The sequence below is a fragment of the Onychomys torridus genome, chromosome 5 (assembly GCF_903995425.1).
Source record: "Onychomys torridus chromosome 5, mOncTor1.1, whole genome shotgun sequence".
In the NCBI taxonomy this organism is placed as follows: Eukaryota; Metazoa; Chordata; class Mammalia; order Rodentia; family Cricetidae; genus Onychomys; species Onychomys torridus.
In genome coordinates, this window is record NC_050447.1 from 33,513,314 (window position 1) to 33,537,343 (window position 24,030).

Genomic DNA, 24,030 nt, shown 5'->3' on the forward strand with positions numbered 1-24,030 from the left:
CTTGGGTTGTCTGGAAGATCAGTATATACTAAACTATTGAGCCATCTCTCCAGGTCTGTAAGGTCTTTTAAAACTACCTGTTTCTGTAACTACTGGGGCACGTATGGACTCTTCTTAGGCTCTGGCTCTGTAAAATTTGACTCACTTCTGAGTTACTTACAGACCAGTCACCTTGCCTGGGAACATGCCCTGTGACTTGCAAGTCCCCAGAACTCCAGGGTCTACTTCCTTTCTTGCCCTTTGGCTCTGAGTTGGGAAATAGGTGTTGAGGAAGCTGTAGTGTAGGTTGTATAGGTGACCAATTTGGGGACAAGTTGAATCTGCCTTTGTAGGGTTAGCTTTGGCTTGTAATCAGATGGAGAAAAGCGTAGCAGTGTGTTTCTAGGCCAACTGCCAAACTCTCACATGTCAATACTCTTTCCTTGGAGGGGGGCTTTCCCAGTGCGGGCCGCACTCTGTGTATCCTTGAGCTCCTGTTCTTTGAAAGGACAGCGGCTGTCACTTTGCTTCTCTTTGGCCGCACTTCCTGGATCCTTCCTCCTGTCTCATAACTTGTCTTGTGTTTTGTTTTCCTGGTGGTGGTGGTGAGGCTCCAGATGTATCACCAACAGGGTAAATCGGAGTTCTTAGTGATTGGGTCATAAAAGCAGCATCTAGCCAAAGTTGTCTGGCCAGACAGGACTTAATCAAGCCTAGTTTTACCAATCATCCCCAGGAGGTGGGGTGCAGCCCAAAGTTGAAATCTTATGGCAAAACAGAAATACTAATAATTTTTCTGGCATGGAGGAAAGAGTTAGGGGTGTTTGAAGCCATTTTTCCTTTCCTGTGATTCTTTGGGTTGGCTGCAGACCCTACTGAAACCGGCCTTCAAATGTTTGTGTTACCAAGGAAACTGAAAAGGATGTTGAAAGTAAGGGGTAAGGGGTGGGAAGATTATTTACAGTCTGGCCCCTTGGGAAAGTTAGGTTGAGCTACTTATTTTTTTCTTTTCAATAAAAGTTAAAATTCGGGCTGGGCGATGGTGGCACACCCCTTTAATCCCAACACTCAGGAGGGAGAAGCAGGCGAATCTCGTGAGTTTAAGGCCAGCCTGGTCTACAAAGCAAGTTCCAGGACAGCCAGGGCTACACAAAGAAACACTGTCTCAAAAAAAAAAAAAAAGTAAAGAAAAGAAAAAGAAAAATTCAGAGGATGAGATGGCTCAGTGGATAAAGAAGTACCGCCTCTAATCCTGGGAATCTTATTTCCAGGCCCCATGTGAAGAATTGACTCCTGTGAGTTTCCTGTAGCCTCCATGCATGCACGCATGTCTGGCTCGTCCTTTGTCAACATAAATAAAACGTAAAAAACTAAAAAAATTCATAATTTCTCTGCTGCAACAAAACAAAACCTAGGAATTTAAAAACGAAAACCAAAACCAAAAAAACAACTCAAGATTCTGTTTTGAAAATCCCTTTGTACAAGTGAGATTAACCTCTCCCAACTATGGCCCACCTAAGGGGCGTTTTGAGCCTCGGGCCCAAGAAAAGCCTAGTCGAGTTTGCGACCAACTCTGGGGGTAAGTAGCTCCCTCCAAGACAGAGCTAATTCAACGAATGTTGGGACAAGAGAAGAGTGGGTTTTCGCCACTCGGGTTAAGGATTAAGGCCACACCATGAGCAGAACTAGTGGCCAGAGGGCTTTGGACGCAGATGCAGCCAGCCTGGGGGACCAGGAAGGGGATACTGGAACAAGCCAGGCCAGCGTCCAGCTAGACCAGGGCTCCCACGGAGGCGGGGTCAGGCACCATCCACTACACAGTTTGGGCGGGGCCAGGACAGCTGGGACCGGGCTGCGACGAGACCTGATCCTTGCCTGGCGCCAACTCCGTGTTCCAGAGGCTTCCGCTAGACCACAATTCTCAGGGGCTCGCTCCGACAGCCGCCCTCTCTGACTTAGCCTCTCCTCCCGCGCTACGAGTCTTGGCTGCGCTTCCGCGCAGGGCATTCTGGGAATTGTAGTATTATTCAAGCTCACTGACGCACATAAGGAGTGTAGCGGGACTACGTTTCCCAGAGTGCAGCGGGAAGGGCGAGGGAAGGCAGGGGGGAAGGGACAGTCGGTCGCAGACCGCGCTGGGTTGCCGCCGCCGCTGCCGCCATCGTGCCAGCCCCACGGGTGAGTGTTGGGGCCAGCGCGCCGGGGCGGGGGCTGGGCCGCAAGAGCCGCGCTCTAGGCCGCCGGGAGCTTCTGCTTCGAGGCCCTGGGAGGCCCCTCCCCTCATCACACCCCCCCGGCGGCCCGAAGAGGCGCGGGGCCCGCACCATGTGTCGCGCGCGGCTCCGCCTCCCGCGGATTCTTTGCGGCCGTGGCCGGGGGAATGCTGAGAGCCCGACGGACGCCTGTCCGTGCTGCCCTGTGTCCTGGCTGTTGCGCCGGACTGCGCTGTGGCCAGATCTTTTTCTCTGGTCCGGACGATCAGGATAGCTCTCAGGGCCCCGCCCTGTGTGGCCTTGCCTGGCTTGCTCGAATCCTACAACCTCTGCTGGCAGGTTGGCGGGCCGACCCCAGACCCACGTCCCACCACCGGCCGGCGAAGATCCGGGGATGGGCAACGCCACCCAGCTCGCTCCAGAGCCAGCATGGGTAAGGGTTGCCCTCCTGCCGCTGCTGGGGCTTGGGACCATTGCCCGGTTCCAAACCATAGCCCGGCTAGGATGTAGGTGAACGCTTCTCTGCCTGATTGCCTGCTGGGAGTGCACGAAACTTAACCTCTACCTCAGTGGAACCTATGCTGCATTGTCCAGCATGGAGGACAGGGGCAGGGAATCTGGGGCGGGAGGGGATGCCTCGTGGGATTTTATCTTTAGTTAGTCTTAGGAAATCTGGACCTGGTGTCTTTGGAGAGGCAGTTGCCGGCTGGTAGGCCCAGCCTCCACCCTTCTTTATCCATGACTAGGCTCCAGCTCTGGGGTGGGTTGCCTGACTGTTATAATCGAGGAAGGATGCCAGATGCCAAAGTAGTGAAATTAGATGTGTGAGCCACCAAGGTTTTTGTTAGGTTTCTCAGGCACAGCCCAATTCTAAAATACATCAGAACCTCTGTTGCAGTTCTAAGGCAGGCTGCTGCTGGTGCTATTGCAGAAACTAACATTGGAATTCTTTAACGAAAGAAGCAGTTCGATGTGTAAGAACCCAGAGTCAGCATAGCATAGCCTGAAATAAAGATGATTCCTTAAGGATAAGGTAGGATTTGATACGTGAAATGGGCTCCAAGCTTGAATACCTTGAGCCTAGTGCTGGACAAGAAACAGTGGCAGGACCTTTGTGACTAAAGCTCTGGTTTTGACGGTGTTTGCCGTTTGAAGCCGGTTGCAGAGCTGGGAGTCACAGAACGTCTGGTTTCTCTTCCCTTGTGCTGGAGCTGCTTGTGAGCAGTCAAGAAGCTGGTTGGGCCTTGAGAGATTGCCTTAATAACGGCACCATAGATCATCACATTGAGTTCCCGGAGAGGAGGTGTGTTTAACTAGTTACTGTTAGGCAGGCTTTGAAAAGGCACTTCTGTTTGAGTGGTGATTAAGGGACTAGGCATCTTTTGTCAGCTTGAATTCTCTGGTCTGTTAATGACTTCTGTGTCACAGTTCTTACAAGGACTAAGACGCAGTTCGGTCCTGGAGACCTGGCCTCAGCAAGCAGAGTGCCCAGTCTCTTAGGATGATTGACAGGACCAGAATGTAGAAAGTCACTGTCTTTTGCCCACCTGCTCCATGTATATTTCCTCAGATACTGTTTTTTTCTGGTTTTCACTTGAGAATTTTTCTGCAGTCCAGGTCTCTACCCAGTCATTCTCCCTAGTCAAAGGCAATAAGCAAAGATTTACTACTAACAGACTTTCCTGGAGCTAGGGATGTAACTGGTTGGTAGATTTCTTGTTTAGTCCAGCACTGAATACATTGGGTGTGGTGGCACAAGCTTGACATCCCAGTTTACTTAGCACTGGAGAGGAAGGAGAACAAGGATCCAAAGTTATATTTTAGCTACATAGGAAATTCAAGGCCAGCCTGGGATACATAAGACCCTGTCTCAAAGAAACAAAACAAACTAGCTTGTCTGGGTTTCAGATGAGCTAGGTCTACGGCTGGAGATCAGTTTGCATATTCCTAGCTTCTGGGTGGCTTGTGCACAGGACTTCCTTTTTTTTTCTTTTTCTTGATGCAGTGCTAGGGGTCACACCCTAGACTATAAATGCTAGGCTACATATACTCAGCACCTTGAGGATCAAAAAAGATACTGTCCTTCAAAACGAGCCAGAAATAGGAATTTGGGTCTCTCCTTATTCCTTAGAAGTTCCCAGAAACTAGCTGGGCAGTGGTGGCACACACCTTTAATCCTAGCATTCAGTAGGCAGAGGCAGGAGGATCTCTTGAGTTCAGGCCAGCCTGTCTCGAAAAGAAAAAAAAAAGTTGTCTCCAGAAACTTCTATCTAGAGTAAACCATTGCTAGGTGCCCTGATCCTAAGAAGCCCCTGATCTTTCTGGACTTGGAAGGTCACTTAATGCCTGAAGTTCTAGTACCTGTGAGACTGAAGGAATGATTATGCATTTCAGACCAACCTGGCATTACAAGACCCCCTTCTCAAAAACATCCTTGATGACAACAAAAACCCTTCAGAAAAGTGGTTCTTAACTTGCCGCTCACAACCCATTGCGGGTTGAGTGACTTTCACAGGGGTTGCCTAAGACCATCAGAAAATATTTACAGTGTGACTCATAGCAGTAGCAAAATTACAATTATGAAGTGTCAGTGAAAATAATTCTATGGTTGGGGGTCACCATAATCTGAGGAACTGTATTAAAGGATCACAGCATTAGGAATGTTGAGAACTACTGCTTCAGATAAGAGATACCTAGGGGGGTAAGAATGCTTGCTGTGCAAGGGTGAGGACCTGAGTTTAAATCCCCAGCACCCACGTAGCCCAAGTATCGTCAGAGACAGATGGGAGGTTTGCTGGGACTTGCTGATTGCCAGTCTAACTCCTAGTTCAATGAGACTGACCAGAATAAAGCCAAGAGAAAGACATCTGAGGCCTTCTTCTGATGTTTAGGAACATACCTGTGTGAGATCATGCACACGAACACCATCCAAGAGACTTAAGTAATCTTAGCACTGTGGAGTATGAGGCAGGAGAGGAGGGTAAGAGTTCAAGGATATATCAGCCTTGTGGTGGTGGCTCATGCCTTTACTCCCAGGCACAGGCAAGTTGGTCTCCCAAGTCCAGCCTGGTCTACAGAGTGAGTTCCAGGATAGCCAGAGCTACACAGAGAGACGCTGTCTCAAAAAACAAAACAAAACAAAAAACCCAAAATGTTTAATGACAGTGTGAACTATATGGTGAGATCATATCTCAAAAAAAAAAAAAAAAAAAACAACAAAAAACCAAGATTCCCTTAGTAAGGTATTAGCATTTTGTTTGACATGATCAAGATTTGTTTTGTTTTTCTCTGAATGTTCAGGTTTTTGTTTTTGTTTTTTTTTTTTAAGACAGTCTTTTGTCTTTTCTGTATGTCTGACTCTGGGCTGAGGCTATAGGGACGGACACACATACTGTCAAGCCCTGGTGCTAGAGAAGGAAGGTGTCAGTGCTAAGGGTGATGGAGTAATGTTGGCATTATGTGCTGAAGGCTTAGTGGAAGAGAACTGCAGGGACTCTGATTCTGTGCAGAAGGGGGAGCTTTTAAAGGACTAGAGAGTGTTGACGAGCAAAGACTTAGTGGCCCCACTTTTCTCTCCAGTGACTGCTAAAAACCATAGGGATCTGCTAGGTTCCCCAAATGCCTGGGCATGTCAACAGCATTGTCCAGGCTTCTCTTTTCTTCTATTTTCTTGTCTGAGACTTGGGTGTGTAACATCTCTCACTTAACTGAGACTCCCTCATGATGGACTTGATTCTAGTGACAAGCAGTTATTCCTTGAAATGTCTTGTTCCTCCAGCTTCCACCTCTGAAGTGACTGTGTTATATTCCAGGTCTTCACTGTTCTGTTTTAGGTGTGCTAGGGATAAAACTCTGGGTTTGTGTTATTCTCTGGCCAGCACTCTACCCACTGAACCACATCTTCAGTACCACTTGTTCCTTGAGTGGAAACCAGGGCATCTCTCTGGGCTGAAAGATTGGCGGAGGCCTCCCCAGAGATGAAAGGTCACCAGAGCTGCTCACAAGGATTTTGAGTATGCAGTCAAGAGATGGCTGTTGTCTGGATGTTTCGACGGGGCGGGATCCACTAGGGTTTTCGGAAATGACATTACTGGGATTTGGGTATAGTTCAGTGGTAGAGCACTTGTGTATAGTGGACATAAGGCCTTAGATTCAGTCTCCATCTTTGTGGGGAGTGGGTGAGGAGATGAGAAATGAGAATGCTGTTTTAGACTACATTTCAGCTTATCCTTACTGGGGCCTCGAGTATAAGAATAGTCTTTTGGGGCCAAGGGATAAAAAACATTTTCACTGGGCGGTGGTGGTGCACACCTGTAATCCCAGTACTCAGGAGGCAGAGGCAGGTAGATCTCTGTGAGCTTGAGGCCAGCCTGGGCTACAAAGTGAGTTCCAGGACAGCCTCCAAAGCTACAGAGAAACCCTGTCTCCAAAAACCAAAACCAAAACCAAAAACATTTTCCAAGATGGACATTGAAAGTTAGACAAGAGGGACTGGAGAGATGGCTCAGTGGTTAAGAGCACTGGCTGCTCTTCCAGAGGACCCGGGTTCACGACTCAGCACCCATACAGTGGTTCACAATCATTTATAATGGGATCTGATGCCCTCTTCTAGCATTCGGGTGTACATGCAGACAGCACTGCTAAGTGTCCTGAGCTCTGGAATTAAAGATGTATACCACTACTCCTGGCCTCTTTTAAGATGGGTCTCACTAGGTTGTCCAAGCTGACCTATTATTCACACTGTCACCTTGATTTTCTGATCCTCTGTCCTTGGCCTCTAGGCCTATGTTACCAACTCCAAAGGAAAGCCTGATGCCTCTAGAAGGATCTATATGGTACCATCTCACCTGCAGGTGGTTTCTAGTCATAGGGCAATATGAGCCCTTTGTTGTCCCTGTGGTGAATCAGCCTTGAACTACTGAGCACATACTCAGGCATTGGCTAATAGCAGAAAGACAGAAAAGGCATGGATTTCTCCTTACTACCTCTGTGCTTCTGCTATTTCACTTTGGTTCTTAACTGTTCCATTCTGTCCATCTTTATGGATAATCAAGAGCTGGCTGTGCCAGGGGCCTTTCGTGGTTTTTGTTTGTTTGTTTTTTGTTTTTTCGAGACAGGGTTTCTCTGTGTAGCTTTGTGCCTTTCCTGGACTAGCTCTGTAGCCCAGGCTGGCCTCGAACTCACAGAAATCCATCTGGCTCTGCCTCCCGAGTGTTGGGATTACAGGCATGCGCCACCACCATCTGGCCCTTTCATGGTTTTGAATTCCATCTTCCCGGAGTTATACCTTGCTGAAGTGAAAACTACACCAGCCTTGTAGAACCAGTTCATTATGAGGCTCGAGTCAGAAAAGATGAGAGAGGAGGTGTCCTTTTGTCTTCTGTGGACTCTTGTTTGTTCTTTATATTCTCTTCTCTGCTCAGTCTTGTTATCACAGCAATGCTGTCTTCGGATGGTGGTGACAGACCATGGAAGTAGTTATTGAGGAGCCTCATTCCCTACCAGGGGGCCTGATCAGAAAGCTCAAGGCCTGAAGCTCAGTTCATAAATACACGCTAAAAAAGCCTAGGGCTCCAGAGGTCCCGTGAAACCATCTGGGAAAAGGAAGTTACTGGGGCAGTAAGTGCAGAGCAGAGCAGAGACTATGGATCCCAGGATTCAGCTCCAGGATCAGTCTGGGCTCTGTAGGTCTCCAGGCATAGGATAGGGTTCAAGTGGTGCTAGGGATATATAGACTTCATTCAGTCTGTAGGTTCCGGGAAAGAGCTCTGCCTTGGCTAACCACCTAGGCACCAACTTGTCTCTCTCAACTTGAGGCAGAGGAGGGGTAGGTTGGGCAGTTGCCATTCCTGGATCAAGAATGTCTCCCCATTGCCAGGCAGCGGTGGCGCACGCCTTCAATCCCAGCACTCAGGAGGCAGAGACAGGTGGATCTCTGTGAGTTCGAGGTCAGCCAGGTCTACAGAGCAAGATCCAGGACAGGCACCAAAACTACACAGAGAAACCTTGTCTCAAAAAGCAAAAAACAAGGGTTGGGGATTTAGCTCAGTGGTAGAGTGCTTGCCTAGCAAGTGCAAGGCCCTGGGTTCGATCCTCAGCTCCAAAAAAACAAAAACAAAACAAAAAGAATGCCTCCCTGTCTGCAGCCTCCCCTGTTAGAGGCTGATGATTACTCCCTACCACTGGATTTTGCTTTGGCCCCTTGGGTAATTTCTACCTAATTTGCCTACAGTTACTGATGAGGAGCCAGGACCACAGGTTCATAACACAGGGAGAAGTGAAGCAGGCTAGCAGCCAGATCTTCAAGGATTGGCTGTGTGTCTACCATTGGCCATAGTTGTTCTCCAAGGTGACCAGGGCCTTGGGACTAAGAGAGGGGGTTGGGGCCAGTCTCCACTTGTTTCAGGTCACTCAGCTGAGTGGATCAAAGAATCATTTCCTGGCAACTTATATAGAAGGTGTGGGTGAAAGAGACATGGGTTACTGAGCCATGGTTGAGCAGGGTTGCCCCACATGGACAACTCTAGAGAACAGCCAGCCTAGGTTAGGCTCCCACACATTCATCCACTTAGTCAACAAAAAGTTATTGAGGGCTGGGCCAGGTACCATGGAAACGGGTCGTTAAGACTGCCCTGGTCAGGGAGACAGACACAATATAAATATGATGCTCTGATAGGGTGATGAATGCTAAGAAAAATAATACAGGAGATAAAATGAGTAGCCATGTTTCTGGATATGAGATGGCTGATGCACTCAAAGCAGCAGTGCTTGTGACTAAGACACTGGGTCATCAGACAGGGGGCGGGCTCCTAAGACCCCACCCCTCCCTGAGGAGCTCCAGGCAGTGAATAGTTAATGGTTGCTGGGAGAGGGAGTTATTCATTGGTATCACCATTGTTATTTGCCCAGCTCAAGTAAATAACCCCTCGCTCATGCTCATGCAAGTAACTTTAATTAAATGCAGTGAGCTGAAAAAAAAAAGACATGAAAGTGTGTGTGGTGGGGGGACTCGTTGTGGAGGAGAAAAGGAATCAGAAGATAATGGGGGAGAATGTGATCAAAGTGTATCATATTGTATGTATCACACATACAAAGTGTGTATGAAATTGTGAGAGAATAAAGGAAAATGAATGACTGGACAGTTACTTTAGACTAGGATAGTCAGGGAAGGCATCAGTGAAGAGGTGACATTTGAATTGACACATAAAGACAAGGAACCAGGTATCTAGTTGCAAGAGTAGTCCAGGGCTGGGCAGTGGTGGCGCACGCCTTTGATCCCAACACTTGGGAGGCAGAGCCAGGCAAGTTCCTGTGAGTTCAAGGCCAGCCTGGGCTACAGAGTGAGTTTCAGGACGGGCTCCAAAGTTACATGGAAGAAACCCTGTCTCAAAAGAGAGGGGGGTTGGGGGGAGGTCCAGGTGTAAGAAATAGACTGGGCTGATGAGTCACTAGCATCAAATCTTCCTTAAGTTCCTTGGACCCCTGAGTAAAGTATAGGAAGTCTCATGGAGGAGGAGTAGCTGCCTAGTAGGTAAAGGTGTTTATTGCCAAGCCTGACAACCTGCCTTCAAAGAGGGAACCAAGTCTTGCAAGTTTTCCTCTGACCTCCACATGTTTGGGCTCAAGCACACGCACACACCCTTAAAAAAATGCAATAAAAGAAGCAGTGACCAGAGTTCTCAGGAGAGAATGGGCTCAGTCTGTTCAGAAACTAGCAAGATGCCCAGTGTGGTTGCTAAAGAGGAACACAGTAGGTGGGAAAGTCAAGGTTAGATAGCCAAGAGGGCCAGGGTCTTTTTTTTTTTTTTTTTAGCTGAGGCCCGAACCCAGGGTCTTGCGTTTGCTAGGCAAGCACTCTACCACTGAGCTAAATCCCCAACCGGAGGACCAGGGTCTTAAAAATAAAGTAGTAGTGAAGCTTTGTTCCAGATACCATGGAAACCATTGGAAGGCCACAGAATGTGAGTTACATATTGCAGATTCATGATACTAGAGAGGCAGGATTACTTTTTAAATAGATTTATTTTTATTATTGTATGTGTGTGAGTGTTTTGCCTGTGTGTACATATGGGTGCCTAGTACCCTAGGAGGTAACAAGCCTCCATGCAGGTGTTGGGAATTGAACCCATGTCCTTTGCAACAAGTGTTCTTAACAACTGAGCCAACTCTCCATACCAAGAGGTAAATTTTTATGGTTTTATTTGAAACAGGGTTTCATATAGCCCAGATTGGCCTTGAGCTCCCTATGTAGCCAAATATGGCCTTAAACTCCTGATCCTTTTGCTCCAACTCCCAAGTGGCAGGATTACAAGTACCACCACACCTAGCCAGAAGGGCAGATTTTTTTGTTTTTTTGAGACAGGGTTTCTCTGTGTAGCTTTGCGCCTTTCCTGGATCTTACTCTGTAGACCAGGCTGGCCTCGAACTCACAGAGATCTGCCTGGCTCTGCCTCCTGAGTGCTGGGATTACAGGTGTGAGCCACCACCGCCCGGCCAGAAGGGCAGATTTTTTTTTTCCCCTGTAGGACAAGCAGTCACTCTGCTCGGCTGTCCTGTCTTGGGTTGCTGCTCATCCCTCCCTTTCTTCCAAGGGGCTTTACCAAGGTCTGATGCCAGTCTTACTATTTGAAGAACCCTTCTCAAGGCAGGTGAGCTGTCTTAGTAAAAAACCTAACACCCTGAGTTCCGTTCCCCAGCTTTCTTGGAAAGAGAGAATTGACTTCTCAAAGTAAACCTCTGACTCTACAGTGCTTACCTGCACTTGCATACATATCATGTATCCACACAAATAATGAGTAATTTTTTATATTTACATTTAATTTTTTTTTCAGGCTCTATGCTTCAAGATTTTGGTCCTGGGTTGGAGATTTAGCTCAGTGGTAGAGCGCTTGCCTAGCAAGCACAAGGCCCTGGGTTTGGTCCTCGGCTCTGGAAGAAAAACAAAACAAAACAGATTTTGTTCCTGACAAACAGAAAGAAGGGGAAAATGGCACTCAGTTTCTAAGGCTGTATTGAAAACTCAGTGGAGTAGCATTCTTCACTGGACCTAGTGATGGGTCTCCAGATGTGAGATCATCTCTGTCTGTGGAATTAGTGATTTTTTTTTTTAACCTTCTCTCTCATTCTTGTGCTCCCTATTAGCCCCAGGTCCATCTTAGCTAGCATCTATCTAACTCCTTTGTTGAAACAGTAGACACTGGTTTGTGATTTTGGGGTGTGTGTGTGTGTGTGTGTGTGTGTGTGTGTGTGTGTGTGTGGTGGTGCTGGGGATTAAACCCTGGGCTTCACACAAAGTAAGTGCTCTACACCTGAACCCTTTATTTTATCTTATGTTTTTTTTGGAAGGGCATGCCACAATGGTTATAGAAGTCAGAGAACAACTTCTGCCATGTGGGCTCCAGGGATTGAAATCAACAAATTCGGCAATATATGCCTTTACCTACTGAACCATCTTGTCAGGTCTCTGACCCTTTTTATGTGTATGAATATTTTACTTGCATTTATGTACATGCTCTGTGTACATGCGTGCTGTCCACAGGGGACAGAAGAGGGTTTTGGATTCTGTGGAACTGGCATTACAGACGGCTGTGAGCCTAACATGTGAGTGCTGAGAACTGAACCCAGGTCTTCTGCTAGACCAGCAAGTACTCTTAACTGTTAAACTATCTTTGCAGTGATTTTTTTTTCCCCTGATATAAGACATCACTTTAGCCCATACTTGCCTAGAACGCACATAAAGTTCATCTCTAAACCTCTAAGTCCTGAGATTAAAATAAAATAAACTATTATATAAATCCATCTTCAGCGCTTGGTGTAAAAATCTGAGAGGGGCCTGCATTGCCTCTCTCAGAGATTGAGACTCAGAGGTCTAGGGCTTCATGCCTAGAGGCTACTGTTTCACAGAAGAGATCTGTTCATTTTTATCTCTAAGAGGGCTCAGGTTGCCATTGGAAACCTGACTCTGGACTCGCTAAACCTGGGCAGTTGAAGTCTACCAGCTTCGGAGTTGATGAACTCACTGAGTCTTGTTTCTGACATGAGTATTGCTGGGGTGGGAGGGTACATATAAGGTTCTCTGTACATTTCTCTCTTTGCTTGATCTGTGTCTGTTTTTAAGACAGGAGTCTCTGTGATGTGTAATCATTGCTATTACAGATTTTGTCTTTGGAGACATTTGACATTTCTTTTGCCTAGTGAGACCTTTTAGGTCAACATTTAACCTGGAGTCAATGGTTGGCTTATTCTTTTTTTTTTTTTTTGTCCCTGAGACAGTGTTGTAACAGCCTCTTTGTAACAGCCTTGGCAAGATAGGGATAGGTATAGGTGACCTTCAGAGCTTAGACAGTTTGATCTTTTCGTTTTGGTTTTGATTGTTGTTTGCTTTTGAGACAGGGTCTAATATAACTCTGGAGGGCCTAGAATTTACTATGTAGACCAGGTTACTTTCAAACTCTCTGCCAATCTCTGCTTCCTGAGAGCTGAGACTAAAGATGTATACTACGTCTCACACTCTCACACTCTCTCTCTCTCTCTCTCTTTTTGAGCTGAGAATCGAACCCCAGGTTGAGCACTTGCTAGGCAAGTGCACTACCACTGAGCTAAATCCCCAACCCCTCTTTTTGTTTTTTGAGACAGGGTTTCTCTGTGTAGCTTTGTGCCTTTCCTGGAACTCACAGTATAGACCAGGCTGGCCTTGAACTCGCAGAGATCCACCTGCCTTTGCCTCCCGAGTGCTGGGATTAGAGGCGTGCGCCACCACCACCCACATTGCTCTTTCTCTTTTTAATTTATTTGTATGGGTTTTGTTTTTTAAGGTTTATTTATTTATTATGTATACAGCATGTATGACTGCAGACCAGAAGAGGGCACCAGATCTCATTACAGGTAGTTGTGAGCCACCATGTGGTTGCTGGGAATTGAACTCAGGACCTCTGGAAGAGCAGTCAGTGCTCTTAACCTCTGAGCCATCTCTCCAGCCCTTGTATGGGTGTTTTTTCTGCATGAATATCTGCACCATGTTCAAGCCTGCTGCCGTTGGTGGCCACAAGAGGGCATCAGAGTTGCAGAGGTTGTGGTTCTGGGAATTAAACCCAGGTCCCCTAGAAGAGTAGCTTGAGCCATCTCTCCAGCCCCATCCCTTTTTTTTTTTTTTTTTTTTTTTTTTGAGACAAGCTCTCACTCTGTAGCCCAGGCTAGTCAGAACTCACTGCTGTCCCTGAGGCTGGCCTTGATCTTCCAACAATCTTTCTACCTCGGCATCCCAAAAGCTTGGGTTATAAGTATATGTAACACCTAGCAGTTTGTTTGTGTTGTATGGTTTTGGCTTTTTGTTTTTATATGTCTATATGTGACCAGAAGAGAGGGTATCAGATCATTTGGAGCTGGAGTTGCATGCAGTTGTGAGCTGCCTGATATTGGTGATGTGAGCCGAACTCTAATCCTCTGGAAGAGCAGGAACCACTATTAACAGCTGAGTAATTTCTCCAGTTCCTTTCTTTGTTGTTTTTGTGTTTGTTTGATTGGTTGATTGACACAGGGTCTCACTATGTAGCTGTGGCTGGCTTGTATATCACTATCTAGACCAGGCTGGCCTTGAACTCACCAAGATCCTCCTGCCTCCAAATGCTGGGATTAAAGGCATGTGCCACCACACCTGGATCCTCTTATTTTTCGAAACAAGAGTTTTCACTGTGCAATCTGGTGGCCTGAAAGGTCCTACTGTACCTACCAAGTGCTGGAATTACAGGCATGCACCATGTATCTGACTGCTTATTTTAAGATGGGTCTTGCTATGTAGCCCTGGCCTGTCTGTAACTCACTCATTATTCTCTCCTTTGAAACCACCTAAGTACTGGGTCTGGAGAAATATAATACCATACTGAGTTTAGAGTTTGGCTTTAACCCAAAGCAACAGTGTTAAAGGGAACCAACTTTGTGGTTTAGGGTTCAGTTATGCAAAGCCTTGTAGGCTCTGATATCTAAATGAGCTTCAGACAAGCCCTTCTACATTGTTCAGCCAAACCTGTTTACTTATCTGTAAAGCAAGATGGCAATGGAACATCACGTGTTATGTTTGGGTACATGGAAATAAATGCATGAAGGTTGAGCAGGCTAGAAGTAAGGTTGGTCTTCTCAAAGCAAAGGTCTTTTTTTAATTAATTAATTTTTCTATTATCAGCTTGATACAGTATAAATTCTTATCCTAATAGTGAAATGTTTCATTGAGGCTTGCCCAGTAATTGAGTAAAACCAAAACTTATTATAAGTCACAGTCATCCTAGGGTCCCCCTGCTTTATAGCCTCCCTGGTTCTGTGGGTTGCAGTCTGATTGTTCTTAAAGCAAAGGTCTTAATGCAGTCTTTTTTGGGTTTTCTTTTTGTTGTTTTGTTTTTGAGGTGGGTCTTAAACTCCCTGTGTAGCCAAGGGATGCCTTGAGCTTTTGATCCTCCTGCCTCCACCCTGCCTTAAAACAAGCAACAACAAAACAAAACCCTACCTAACTGGACATAGTAGCATATGCCTTTAATCCTAGCACTGAGGAGGAAACATCAGGTGGATAATAGTCCAGCCTGGTCTATATAGCAAGTTCTAGGCCAGTCAGTTCTAGATTGCATAGTGAGACTATTCCAGATGGATAGATTCATGGGATAGATAGGACAGTACTGCTGAAAAAGTGCCACCCCCCTGTCCTGCATGTGCCAGCACTTGTGGCTTCTGGTTGGTTCCCAGCCTTGCTTCCCCTCACTTTTCTCTGACATCCTCGTCTCCTGCCCTCGTCTGTTCTGGTGCTGTCCGTATTTGGTGGTGCTGTCCGTATTTGGTGGTGCTGTTTCTTCTGCTTGGCATGTTCTTTTCTAGGACCTCCCCTGAGAAGTGCCCAACCTTGATGTGGGTTAAGGGAAGAAGGAAGAGTGACCCTCATTTCTGCAGCTTTCTCCAGAGCTCTTGGGAACTGGGCAAAGTATCTTGGGGGACATGTTGAGCAAATACTAAGGTAGAAGAGGTGGAGGTGTGAGGGTAGAGAGATGTGGGAATTTGGAAATTTGAAACTAGTAGTAGGGCCTGTGCTCCCATGTATTGGTTTGTTTCTTGGCACAAACGTGAACTGGGGCACATCTTATGTTCCTGTGTGCAGGTGTGGCTGGATCCAAGCTTTCTCCTTGTGCTTGTTTTAGACTTTGCTGGACATTTCCTAGTCATATGAGCATAGAGTTTCTATTTTTAGTGCAACTACCTCGTAGGGAACTTAAAATAAAACTGGCTTCATTTCCTGTCCCTTCATTGGCTAGAGTATCTGTCATAAACTAGAGGATTGGATTTATCTCTATTCCTCTACTCTGTCCCTTCCTGCTGGCTCCTCTGGCCTTGGCTGATGTTGTAGGGACTGTAGTGAGTTAGTATTTACCATGTCAAGCAGTCACTTTACTAAGTTTCATTGGCGAAGAAGTTACGTAACCACCAGCAACCACGGGGTTACCATCTTGAGTTTTGCAGAGGAAAATGTGGAAGCCCAGAAGCAGTGGTTTATATTAGCTCTCACTGCAGCTAACGGGTTTCTGCTGGGGTGAAATTGCCTTCTTATGTCTCCAACATACTATCAGGACAGAAGATGTTCTCTGTGCAGTCAGATGCATACAGAGCAACACATGAGTGTATAGGGCCCATAGTGGCTTTTTCATCAGTGTCCGTGGGATCATGGCCTCTAGCTAGGTGGGGACTCCCTTTCAGGAATAGGCTAGTTGATGAGACAGGATGATGTGCAGAGATGCTGTTTCTCACTCACAGCCTCCTGTCTATTTCCCTTTCTCATCCGTCTGTCACAGCTCTGAAGGGAGTAGAGAACATCATTATCACTGAAGAAATAATAGCAGGAAAGGCCAGCTCAGGAGTCACCTGCCCTCAGAGTTGTTAGGTGGCTCCTTAGGACTTGCTGTGGTCAGGAGTGGGGTCTTCAGAAGCCATGTGTCCCTCCCTCCCATGGCCAGAACACCCCTGGGATAGACTAAAAGAGAAACATTCTTTGCAGAAACATTAGTTCTTTCTGGTCTAATTAGTGGTTAGAACGGCAGTACCTGGCCTTAAGAGGTTATTAAAGGAAAAATGGAGCTGGGGCCAGTGTTTAGTTCCTTCTTCTCCCCTTACTGGACGGGCTATTCTGATATTTCTTTTTTTTTTTTTTTAATTGACAGTTATCTCTTCAGGAAGCCACAAGTTTGTTTTATTTACTTACTTACTTATTTACTTATTATGTATACAGTATTCTGTCTGCATGTGTCCCTGCAGGCCAGAAGAGGGCACCAGATCTCATTACAGATGGTTGTGAGCCACCATGTGGGTGCTGGGACTTGAACTCAGGACCTCTGGAAGAGCAGTCGGTGCTCTTAACTGCTGAGCCATCTCTCCAGCCCTGTTCTGATACTTCTTTGCCCTGGTTACATCCTTAGCACCCATCTTGTGTAACTGGTGCCCCTCTATCATCAACCTGGAGCTCCTTAGAAGACGGGCTAAATGTGGCTCCTACTACTGGTTGGGGTTAGTAAGGTCTCCTGTGAAATCCCCAAGGCTTTGTCATATAGTCTGAAAGAACAGGGGTCAACAGAGGATTTACCTGATAAGGAGGCTAGAGGACGAAGGTCAGTGGCTGGCTATTTCGTGCGTCTGTGGTGCTAACAGTGTCTTTGTCTTGCTGGTCTTTGCAGGTCTTGGTGAGGGGGTGACTCTCCAGGATGGGGGACAAGCCAATTTGGGAGCAGATTGGATCCAGCTTTATTCAGCATTACTACCAGTTATTTGATAGCGACAGAACTCAGCTGGGCGCGATTTACGTAAGTTCTAACTTGAGAGCCGGAAGAGGACCCTCAGAAATTAATTTGGGTGTCAAGAGTGGGAGCTGTGGTATCCGGAAGATGTTTGGGCTTTGCTGCTCCATGTGGTTGGCACCTTAGTAGGGCATATCGTCCTAGGAGTAGCTCTCTTCCAAATGAAGTGGCACCAGTCAGAGACTAGGACTCCTTATCCTCTGGAGGCAGCAGCCACGAGCATTTTCAATGTGAAGCTACCTTCTGGACGTCCATGTGCAGCTTCATTTAAGTCCAGAACACCAGAGTGCTCATGGGATCAAATAGTTAACCCAAGGAGTCTTCTAGGCGGGCAGGTTTTTTGTTTTGGTTTGGTTTTTCGAGACAGGGTTTCTCTGTATAATCCTGGCTGTCCTAAAGCTCTCTTTGTAGAGCGGGCTGGCCTAGAACTTAGAGGTCTACCTGCCTCTGCCTCCCAAGTGCTGGGATTAAAGGTGTGTACCACTGCCACCCTTCTAATTTAGAAATTATTGCTAGTATAAATTTGTGATTCAGCCTTAATTTTTCTCTTGTTTCCAGACAAGTAAACAGGTATGGACTCGTTTCCCCAAGCAAGACTTTTTTTTTTTTTTTTTTTTTAAGGGCCTTAGAGTGCTGAGGCCCTGACTCTACATTTCCTATGCACTTTTCAGATTGATGCATCATGCCTTACGTGGGAAGGACAGCAGTTCCAAGGGAAAGCTGCCATTGTGGAGAAGTTGTCTGTAAGTAAGGTCCAGAACTGAGAAACAGATAACATCTTTTGGGCCCCTTCTGACATCAGCCTGCCTTCCATTCTTTCTCTTGCAGAGCCTTCCGTTCCAGAAAATCCAGCATAGTATCACGGCACAGGACCATCAGCCTACACCAGATAGCTGTATCATCAGCATGGTTGTAGGCCAGCTCAAGGTAGTAGTGCCACCATGTTTGAGGGCAATAGTGGGTAGGCAAGGCAGAGCCCTGGGCTTCTGCCTTCCCTGTGGATATGAAGATGTGATCTGTTTATTGAGGGACATCCAGAGTGACTATCAAAACAAATGCCATCAAAGTGACTGTCTAGACCTGCTTTTTATTTTTATTTTTCTTCCTTTTTGGTTTTTTAGATAGGGTTTCTTGCCGGGCAGTAGTGGCGCATGCCTTTAATCCCAGCACTCAGGAGGCAGAGGCAAGGGGATCTCTGAGTTCCAGGTCAGCCTGGTCTACAGAGTGAGTTCCAGGAACAGTGCAAAGCTACACAGAGAAACCCTGTCTCGAAACCCCCCCCCCCAAAAAAAAGATAGGGTTTCTTTGTGTAGCCCGGGCTGTCCTAGAACTCCCTCTGTAAATCAGACTGGCCTCAAACTCAGGGGGTCACCAACTCACAGTAGCTCTGCTTAGCCTGCCCAGAGCTGGCATTACAGGTGTGAGCCTCCATGTGAAAAAGTCATTTTTCTTCTTACTCCCACACCCCACCCTCCCCCTGAATGTTTTCCCTTATTTTATAGCTAAAAAAAAATTTTTTTTGAGATGGCCTCATGTAGTCCAAAGGTGACCTCAAATTCTCTGTATAGCTGAGGATCACCTTGAACTCTAGTCCTCCTGCCTCCATCCCTCAAGTGCTCAGATTACAGGTGTGTGCCAGCCAGTATGGCTTATTTATCAGTCCCAGAGTACTGGAATTAATGTGCATGAGTCACCAGATCATTTGGGGTTGTTTTTGTTTGTTTTGTTTTGTTTTTTTAAGACATGGTTTCTCTGGCTGTCCTGGAACTGACTTTGTAGACCAGGCTGGCCTTGAACTCACAGAGATCTGCCTGGCTCTGCCTCCCCAGTGCTAGAATTAAAGGTGAGTACCACTACCACCTGGTGGCTTGCTCTATTTAATGTAATAGCCATGAGCCGCATGCAATTGACCTTTTTTGCCTTCTCCCTTCTTCTCTTAGTGCTGGGCATTGAGTACATGATAAACATGTACTGTCTTGGCCTGAGCTACATTCTTGACCCCACAAGTATTTCTTTCTATCCTGTCTGTCTGTCTACCTAGCTGGCTAGCTACCTACCTATGCATGTATGTGAGTCTGGATCTCAACTGTATAACCCTGGCTGGCCTAGAACTTGCTATGTAGACCAGATTGGCTCCAAACAAATTTTTTTAAAAATTTTTTTAAATTTTTTTTTTTGTTTTTGAGACAGGGTTTCTCTGTGTAGCTTTGCGCCTTTCCTGGAACTCACTTGGTAACCCAGGCTAGCCTCAAACTTACAGAGATCCACCTGGCTCTGCCTCCCTAGTGCTGGAATTAAAGGCGTGCTCCACCACTGCCCGACAGGCTCCACACAATTTTAAATTGTGCTAATTAAATTAAAATGAGCTTCCTTGGTTGTACTAGTCACACTTTGAGGCTATGGTTGCAGAAAGTTCTAACAAAGAACACTAGTCTAGAGCCTTAATGGAAAAGAGACAAGATAAATAAGAGTAGAGTCAAGCTGTGTTCCCAAATTCTTGCTTGGGCTCTTGCATCGCCCTGGGAATTAGGGAGTCCTGCTAGTTGGATGCTGAGAGACAATTCTCTCCTACAGCCCTCAATGATACCATACAAGCTGATGCTCTCTCAATCTCCTTCTCTCTCTGAGATAGGGTCTTGCTATGTAGACCAAGCCCTTGAATTCACAGAGATCCATCCTCCTGCCTCTGCTTGCTAAGTGCTAATATGAAAGGAGTGTAACACCCTTCTTGGCCCAAGTTAGCTCTTTTATTTGCCGAGCAAAGCAAATCTCTAGAAGTTCTGCCTTGTTGTATTTTCCTTGTCCCTTGAGAAAAAAAAAAAAAAAGAATGAAAAACTGTGTGTTTGTGTGTTTACATGATGGGTGTATGTTGTGTGTGCTGCAACACTCATGTAGGAGTCAGAGGAAAACTCCTTCCAACTCAGGCTTATAGGGCAAGTGCCTTTTCCCATTGAGTACCTCGTTGACCTTTTTTTCAAAGTATGTGTCACTGTGCCTGGCTCCTTTACCTCTCTAAGACCTGTCATCCTTATAGTCAGATAGTGTTTTCAAAAATTGGCTGACTCCTTGACCAGGTCTCAGCTTTCTGGGAATATGTTATGGTAGGCCTAAGTACGCGCCTACTTCTCCCTAGGCTAGCTGAATAGTGCTTCCTGAGTCCAATATGGGTGTGGAAGGGGAGTGTTTGGGGCCAATATGTGTGTGGAAAGAGAGTAAGTATCTTGTGCCTTTGTATTGGACCCAGAGGGAATACCTGCAAGTCTGGCCTCACTCTTCTGTCAGTTAGTTCCTCTTGCCTTTCTGAATGCCTTGCCCAGAACCTGCAACCCAGTAGGCCCTTAAAGTTGAGGAGGTATTTCCAAGGAGCCCAGTGTCCCCTTCCTTAGGCTGAGGTAATAAGCAGTGCCACTTCACATCTAGGTTCAGACCCCTCCTGGTGTTTCTTCCAACCTGGAGCTTCAGGTGACCAGGTTGCCTCCTTGTTGACTGTAATTCTTTTTTTTTTGTTGTTTTGTTTTTGTTTTGTTTTGTTTTTGAGACGTGTTTCTCTGCGAAACAGTGTCCTGGCTGTCCTGGGATCTGCCTCCCAAGTGCTGGGATTAAAGGCGTGCTGCACCACCACCACCACCACCACCACCACCACCACCACCACCACCACCTCCTCCTCCACCACCACCACCACCACCACCACCACCCCCACCCCCACCCCGGCAACTACAATTCTTAGAAAAAGAAGTGATGCTAGAGACTGCCTATTAACTAGGCCTTACTTACCCTCATTTTCTGAATTCTGGGTAGAGGTTTGGGCCTGCTTTTTGTCTGTTGTAGTGTTAGTGCTGGTCATTCCCCTCCTACGCCACCTCTTTACTTATAAAATTGTGATCCGTGTGTGAACTTTGTGTGTGTGTGTGTACATGTGTGTGTGTGTGTGTGTGTGTGTGTGAGAGAGAGAGAGAAAGAGAGAGAGAGAGAGAAAGAGAGAGATTTTACTTATTTGCTCTGGGGGGGGCTTATTTGCTTGATTCTTATGTTTGTTTGTTTGAAATAGTCTTGTCATACATGCCGGCAGGTTATGTCCCACCATGCCCAATGTGAACTCAGTTTTGAGCCTTCAGTCATTTACTCCGACTCAGTCAGTTTTAGCAGTAATTTCTCTTGATTGGACTAATTGGCTTTATTGAACACTGAGGTCACTTACAGTTTTTTGTATTTTTGGGGTGTTTTTGGGTACTATAAATTAAATAGTAATTGCTACAAGATTCCCAACTGGGCGGTGGTGGCCCACACCTTTTTTTTTTTTTTTTTTTTTTTTTTTTTTAAGATTTGTTTATGGGTTGGGGATTTAGCTCAGTGGTAGAGTGCAAGGCCCTGGGTTCGATCCTCAGCTCAAAAATTTAAAAAAAAAAAAAAAAAAAAAGACTTATTTATTATGTATAGTGTTCTGTCTGCATGTGTACCTGCATGCCAGAAGAGGGCACCAGATCTCTTACAGATGGTTGTGAGCCACCATGTGGTTGCTAGGAATTGAACTCAGGACCTCTGGAAGAGCAGCCAATGCTCTCCAGCCCCAGTGGCCCACACCTTTAATCTTGGCACTCAGGAGGTAGAGCCAGGAGGATCTCTTAAATTCGAGTCCAGCATAGTCTACAGAGTGATTTCCAGGACAGGTACCAAAGCTATACAGAGAAGCCCTGTCCCAAAAAAACAAACCAAAAAAAAAAAAAAAAAAAGGATTCTTTAAATTTTTTGATCACATCTATTCAGAGAATTCAGAGACAGGCAAGTACTCTGCTCTGTTGCCTTTTCTTTTTTTCTTTTCTTTTTCTTTTTTTTTTTGTTTTTTGAGACAGGGTTTCTCTGTGTAGCTTTGCGCCTTTCCTGGAACTCACTCTGTAGCCCAGGCTGGCCTCGAACTCACAGAGATCTGCCTGTCTCTGCCTCCCAAGTACTGGGATTAAAGGCGTTCACCACCACCGCCCAGCTCTGTTGCCTTTTCAATATACATGGCAGTGTGAGTAGCCATTTGTTGACATCTACATGACCAGCAGTGTTTCACACACAGCAGTTCACATTCAAAGTACCTATTCTGTACTGGAATTCAGTTTGAAGACAATGAGTGCCTGATTCTAAAGACTGTATTATCTGCCTTGTTCTACCACTGAACATCCTTCCTGTTCCTTGGCCTTCTTACTGAATCTTCTCTTTCTTCCTCCATACAGGCCGATGAAGATCCCATCATGGGTTTCCACCAGATGTTTCTATTGAAGAACATCAACGATGCTTGGGTTTGCACCAATGACATGTTCAGGCTCGCCCTGCACAACTTCGGCTGACCTCCTCCTGGCCAGACACTCATGCTGTTTCCTCCCCCCTCCTCTTCCCAATACTGTCTCACTCCTCCAGACGCTCCAAAGATCATGCGCAAGCGAGCAGGGCCGAGGTGGGAGTGGTGCAGTGCGCCTCTGTCACCGCGGTGTTGTGCATGATGTTTGGATGCTAGACTAGTTGCATCTGACGGGAGAAGTTTGTGTTGTACCAGCGCATGCCTTGGAAAGACTTAAGTAATGCAAAAGATTGTCGGTTTTTGTTTTCGTTTCATTTTGTTTTTTAATCTACTGACAAGTTGATCTAGTAACCCAAAGAAGTGAAGGAGAGAGCAGCTGCCTCGCCGCCCGGATATTGATTTGTTCAGATGTTCCAATGCCTCATGATACAATAAAACCACAAACGTTTTCTTAACAGTTTAAATTGTTTTAATTAGTTAAATAGTTGTCTGGGCATCAACAGTTCTGGCCAATTGTCTCTCATGTCCCCTTCCCTTCTCTGCCTCACCTTAACATTACCTGCTGCAAGGAGCGAATTGATTGAAGTTAGCATCCCAATAAAGTTTCTCTCAAGCTTGCTAGGGGCAGAGTTCTCTCCATCCGACTTGGTCTTTGGAAAGCAGGAAGAGCTGGAACTAGATCTGGCCAGAAGCTTGTCTTGTACTGAAGGCTCTTCAGTCTGTTCTGCCTGACACCTCCTGTGGCCTCTGCTCTGAGTGGGTTCAGGTCTAGTAGCAGGGTAGATAATTCTCCTGTAGCAGCTAGAAAGGCCTTGATAAATATGGTTTCCCATGTTTAGACTCTATGGGTTGAAGTACCAGATTGGGGAGGGACCTACTTTTATTCCCCAAAGGGTCAGGATCACATTCAGAGTGCCCACATTGCCTGAGCAAAGCAAGAGATGCTGTACCACCTGCTTGGGATCTCAGCCAGGCCCCATTGAGTTGGAGTATAAATTATACAATATGGAAGAAATCTGTGAAGGGGGTCATGCTCTAGTTCGTCTGCAGGGCATTTATACACCATCTTACCTTCCATGCACCTCATGCGCTCTTCAAATCCCAGGAAGTCTTAACTATTAGGGCAGTTTCTGCCCTGCTCCTTAGTTTGGGCACAGGTCTTGCCCAGTACAAATCTAGCTTTTCATCCTTGAGACCTCTGGATATTATAAAGCTGGTATCAAAATAGCAACTGCAGGCTAGAACCAGGCCTAGTATTGGTAGGGCACACCTGAAAGCCCTCTTCTCCGACCTGCACTGTGGGGGGAAAGTAAATTTTTTTCATTCTCCACGTGTTGCTTGGTTACACCAGCATAGTCCTGGACAGCACACAGGAGGTATCAGTGGGACTGATCTCTAAGCTGCTTTGTATTGGGGGAAGTAGGGGTGGGGGAGAGGTAGATACAGATGCCTCTTAATCCACCCTGTATAAAATCTGCAATACAGCTTCTTCCATGTACCTGTGCCTGAAATGTCTGCAATAAAGAGGTGTTTGTAAACAATGGTTTCTTTATTCCTAATTTGAAATTGCCATGTGGGGCAAAGGGATGCTGGGGATAGTCAGGAACAATGACAGTAGTTTTTTCAGTAGTAACCATCTTCCTGGGTCTTACTCCTAAGGGAACAGACTTCTACCAATTCCCCTTTTCAAGGTCTGAAAAGTCACTACCTGGGTGGTAGTGTTGTTTCTGTTAT

The 24,030-nt window shown here is 46.2% G+C and overlaps 1 protein-coding gene across 3 annotated transcripts; it reads left to right on the top strand.

Moving 5' to 3' along the window:
* Positions 1 to 2,076: 2,076 nt before the first annotated feature.
* Nutf2 (nuclear transport factor 2) lies at positions 2,077 to 23,834 on the top strand. 3 transcript variants are annotated; one of them, XM_036189112.1, is made up of 6 exons: positions 2,081 to 2,157; positions 2,532 to 2,625; positions 16,892 to 17,017; positions 17,683 to 17,754; positions 17,840 to 17,938; positions 22,232 to 23,834. In XM_036189112.1, the coding sequence occupies exons 3-6, from the start codon at positions 16,919 to 16,921 to the stop codon at positions 22,343 to 22,345; spliced, it is 384 nt and encodes a 127-aa protein (XP_036045005.1). In that variant the 5' UTR covers positions 2,081 to 2,157; positions 2,532 to 2,625; positions 16,892 to 16,918; the 3' UTR covers positions 22,346 to 23,834. The 3 variants fall into 3 exon arrangements, with proteins under 3 accessions (XP_036045003.1, XP_036045005.1, XP_036045004.1); XM_036189110.1 differs by lacking the exon at positions 2,532 to 2,625 and having other exon boundaries at positions 2,077 to 2,157; XM_036189111.1 differs by lacking the exon at positions 2,081 to 2,157 and having other exon boundaries at positions 2,179 to 2,625.
* Positions 23,835 to 24,030: the final 196 nt, after the last annotated feature.

Excerpts from the sequence above, each read along its gene's own strand:
- Nutf2 (XM_036189110.1), top strand. The coding sequence starts at position 16,919 with ATGGGGGACAAGCCAATTTGGGAGCAGATTGGATCCAGCTTTATTCAG. Across the intron at positions 17,018-17,682 it reads CTCAGCTGGGCGCGATTTAC|ATTGATGCATCATGCCTTAC; the intron begins GTAAGTTCTAAC and ends TGCACTTTTCAG. Across the intron at positions 17,755-17,839 it reads CCATTGTGGAGAAGTTGTCT|AGCCTTCCGTTCCAGAAAAT; the intron begins GTAAGTAAGGTC and ends TTTCTCTTGCAG.